At 63.1% G+C, this 3,019-nt stretch overlaps 1 protein-coding gene across 1 annotated transcript; it reads right to left on the bottom strand.

The window, feature by feature from the left end:
* Positions 1-1,714: 1,714 nt before the first annotated feature.
* LOC113960197 (DBF4-type zinc finger-containing protein 2 homolog) lies at positions 1,715-2,668 on the bottom strand. The gene has a single exon (XM_027669616.1). The coding sequence runs from the start codon at positions 2,666-2,668 to the stop codon at positions 1,715-1,717; it is 954 nt and encodes a 317-aa protein (XP_027525417.1).
* Between the last annotated feature and the right edge of the window lie 351 nt (positions 2,669-3,019).

The following is a 3,019-nucleotide window of genomic DNA, read 5'->3' as shown; positions in this document are numbered from 1 at the left end:
TCAGCAGGGGTTGCCCCCCACTTCAGACCCCATCACTGCAGATCGATGGCAGCTGGGATGACAACTGTATTTCACCTCCCTTGACAATTCTGTGTGGCTCAGGGATCTCCTGGAGGCTCCTGAACCAATTCCTCGTTGGAGCCTCTTCCTTAGAAACGACAGGAGAAATCAGCAGTTCACCCCCTGCAGGAAGAAAAGGCACCAAAGCTGCCCTTTAACTTCCAGCAGCGCAAAACCCCCTCTGGAAGCTGCGGGTGGGGATGGAGGCGGATTCCTGGGTGGATTCCCGGCTGGATTCCCGAGTGGAATCCCGGCTGAATTCCCGGCTGGAATCTCCGCTCCTGCAGTTCCCGCCCGTGGCCACGAGGCGGCGACACCGCCCCGAGGAGATTTCGGGCACCGGGACATTCCCGGGGGAAAATCCCGCCTGGAAACCGCCCGGGGAGGGGGAAACGGGGAGAAGGGAGAACCGCCCCCGTGCAGAGCCCCCGGGATTCTCGGGGGGCACCGTTTGGTGGCTGCTTTGAGGGGCCCGGTTTGGTGCCCTCCCGTCGGTTCAACCATCAGGAGCGAAACCCAGCGAGGGGAGCCCGGAGTGTTCCAGACAAACCCGTTCCTGCTCAGCCTCGGGGCTTCTCTGCTCCCGGCTGGGGCAACTGGGACTGATCAGCCCGGAGAAGAGAAGCCCGGAATGGTTTGGGTTGGAAGGGACCTCAGAGACCATTTTGTTCCATTCAGGGACACCTCCCACTATCCCGGGTTCCTCCAACCTGCCCTTGGACACTTCCAGGGACCCAGGGGCAGCCACAGCTTCTCTGGGCAACCTGTGCCAGGGCCTCACCACCTCACAGGGAACAATTCCTTCTACATATTTGACCTGAATTTCTCTTCTTTCACCTTGAGCCCAGTTACCAAAGTTAAAGTGAATACTCTTTCTATGGGGAGCAAGACTCTTCCTAACCCTGGAGTCTTCTGGCTGCACCAGTCTCTGTTTTTAGAGGCAAATCTTTCACTTTATTAGAAAAAAAGTCTCTGGAAATCCTTCTTGGTCTGTTTGGGGCACTACAGAGGAAGCAGAGGGGATGGGATGGGACTGAGCTAAGCCTGGAGAGATGTCACACTCCTGTCTGGGGGCTGGTAATGAGCTCCTTGCTTTATCCAGACCTCCCAAACATCTCCCTGCACTGCTGCAGGAGCTGCTCCCACAGGTAATAAATCTGTGGTGGTAAATCCAGTAGGAGCAGTAGAACAACAGGGAACAGGTTGTTTCCAGGAATAGGGGCTAGAAAGAGTTTTCAAAGGTGGAAAATAAAGCAGGCAGAGAGCAGGACTCCAGCTGCAACCTGAGTTTAATGTGCTGATGGTACAACGTGCAAATCGATGGATCCAGTGACAGGAAAAACCTCTCAGGGTGCAGACGCTGCCCCAGAGCTGTGTTGGTTTGAGGCTCAAAGCCTGAGCACCCGCCCAGAGCTGCCAAACTTCTCCCCAACACCTTCTCCGGGGCAGGGACAACCGAATTGTGGTCCGAAAAGGAAGGGAAGGCACCGAACGAGCTTGACACGGGTACGACAAGGGGGGAAACGGGGCCAAGGCTCCTCCGGGGCTGGGGAACGGGGGGAGGCAGGGATGGAACCTCAGCCCTCAGCTACACGTCTCGCTGGGTTCAGAGGGTTTCACAGCCGCTTCCCAAGTGGTTCCACAGCCTCTGCCTTCACCAGATCCACTTGGAAGCGCAGCGGCTCTTTTTGGGGTGGCTGGGGCGCTTTGCCCCCGCGGGGTGGTGGTGCCCGGGGCGATGGGGGGCCCGCGGGTACAGGCACCGGCTCTTGCTCAGGTGCTGCGCGGAGGAGCCCTTGGCCTTCACTCCCTCTTGTGGCCCCGAGCTTTTGGCGGCCGTTTTCTGCGCCGGACACTCCTTGACCCCCTTCCCGGGGGGACACTTGGTGGCCCGCGGCTCGGGGGGGCTCTTGGCCAGGCGCTGCTCGGCCGAGGGGGTGGGCGCGCACTCCTGGGTGGGGTAGCCCTTGGTGCACTTGTGCTGGGGGAACCCCCCCGCGTACTCCTGCGGGCGGGAGTGGGCGATGCAGGGCTGCGGGGGGCACTCGGTGACCCCCCCCAGGGGCAGGGAGTAGCCGCCGGGGAGCCCGGGGGGCCGCAGGTCGGGGCCGAACCAGCGCGAGGAGCTCTTGGCCAGGCGGGGGGACCTTCCCCCGGCCCGGCACGACGCCGAGTACCTGATCCCGCACGGGGGGAACCGCAGCGTGCCCGGCTCCGGGCACCGCGGGGCACACGGGGGGAGGCTCTTGGCCACCCGTTTCTTGTCGGGCCGGGCGGTCTCGCAGGGCTGGCAGCTCTGCCCGGGGCTGAACCTGACGCTGGGCAGCAGCCGGGTGGTCTCGCAGGGCTCGGAGTACAGCAGCAGGCACTTCTGCACGTAGGGCTGGCACGACAGCAGCGAGGGCTGGCTCACGGCGGGCTGGGGGCACACGTAGGTGAGGGGCTGGGGGTAGCTCTGCCAGCGGGGCGCCGGGCCCTTGATGATGCTCAGGGGGTGGCAGGAGCCACCGCAGCCGTCGGCCCGCGCCGGGCACGGCTGGACGGTCTCGGTGCCGTAGCCTGGCCCCGGCAGGTACAGGGGTTTGTACCTCTCCCCGTAGCAGTGCATCGTGCTGGAGGCACCTCAGACCTGCAAGACACGGCACAAACACCCGCGGCTCGTGGAGGAGGCACCGAGGGGGTTTTGGGGGTGCGGGGTCGGAGATTCACCCCCCGGGGCACCTCCCGGGGCAGAACCCACACCCCGGAGGTCGGGGACTCCCGGGGGCTCAGGAGCAGGATGGGATCAGCCAGGACAGGAGGTTCTGTTCCCGGCTCCTGACCCCACACCCTGAAGGTCGGGGGCTCGGGAGCAGGATGGGATTATCCAGGACAGGAGATTCTGTTCCCGGATCCTGACCCCACACTCCGGAGGTTGGGAACTCAGGAGCAGGATGGGATTATCCAGGACAGGAGGTTC

This window comes from Corapipo altera, unplaced genomic scaffold (genome assembly GCF_003945725.1).
Source record: "Corapipo altera isolate COAL_440 unplaced genomic scaffold, ASM394572v1 311, whole genome shotgun sequence".
In the NCBI taxonomy this organism is placed as follows: domain Eukaryota; kingdom Metazoa; phylum Chordata; class Aves; order Passeriformes; family Pipridae; genus Corapipo; species Corapipo altera.
This window is presented reverse-complemented; position numbering and strand designations above follow the sequence as displayed.

What these genes read in the sequence shown, in the direction of transcription:
- LOC113960197 (XM_027669616.1), bottom strand. Translation starts at nt 2,668, where the DNA reads ATGCACTGCTACGGGGAGAGGTACAAACCCCTGTACCTGCCGGGGCCA.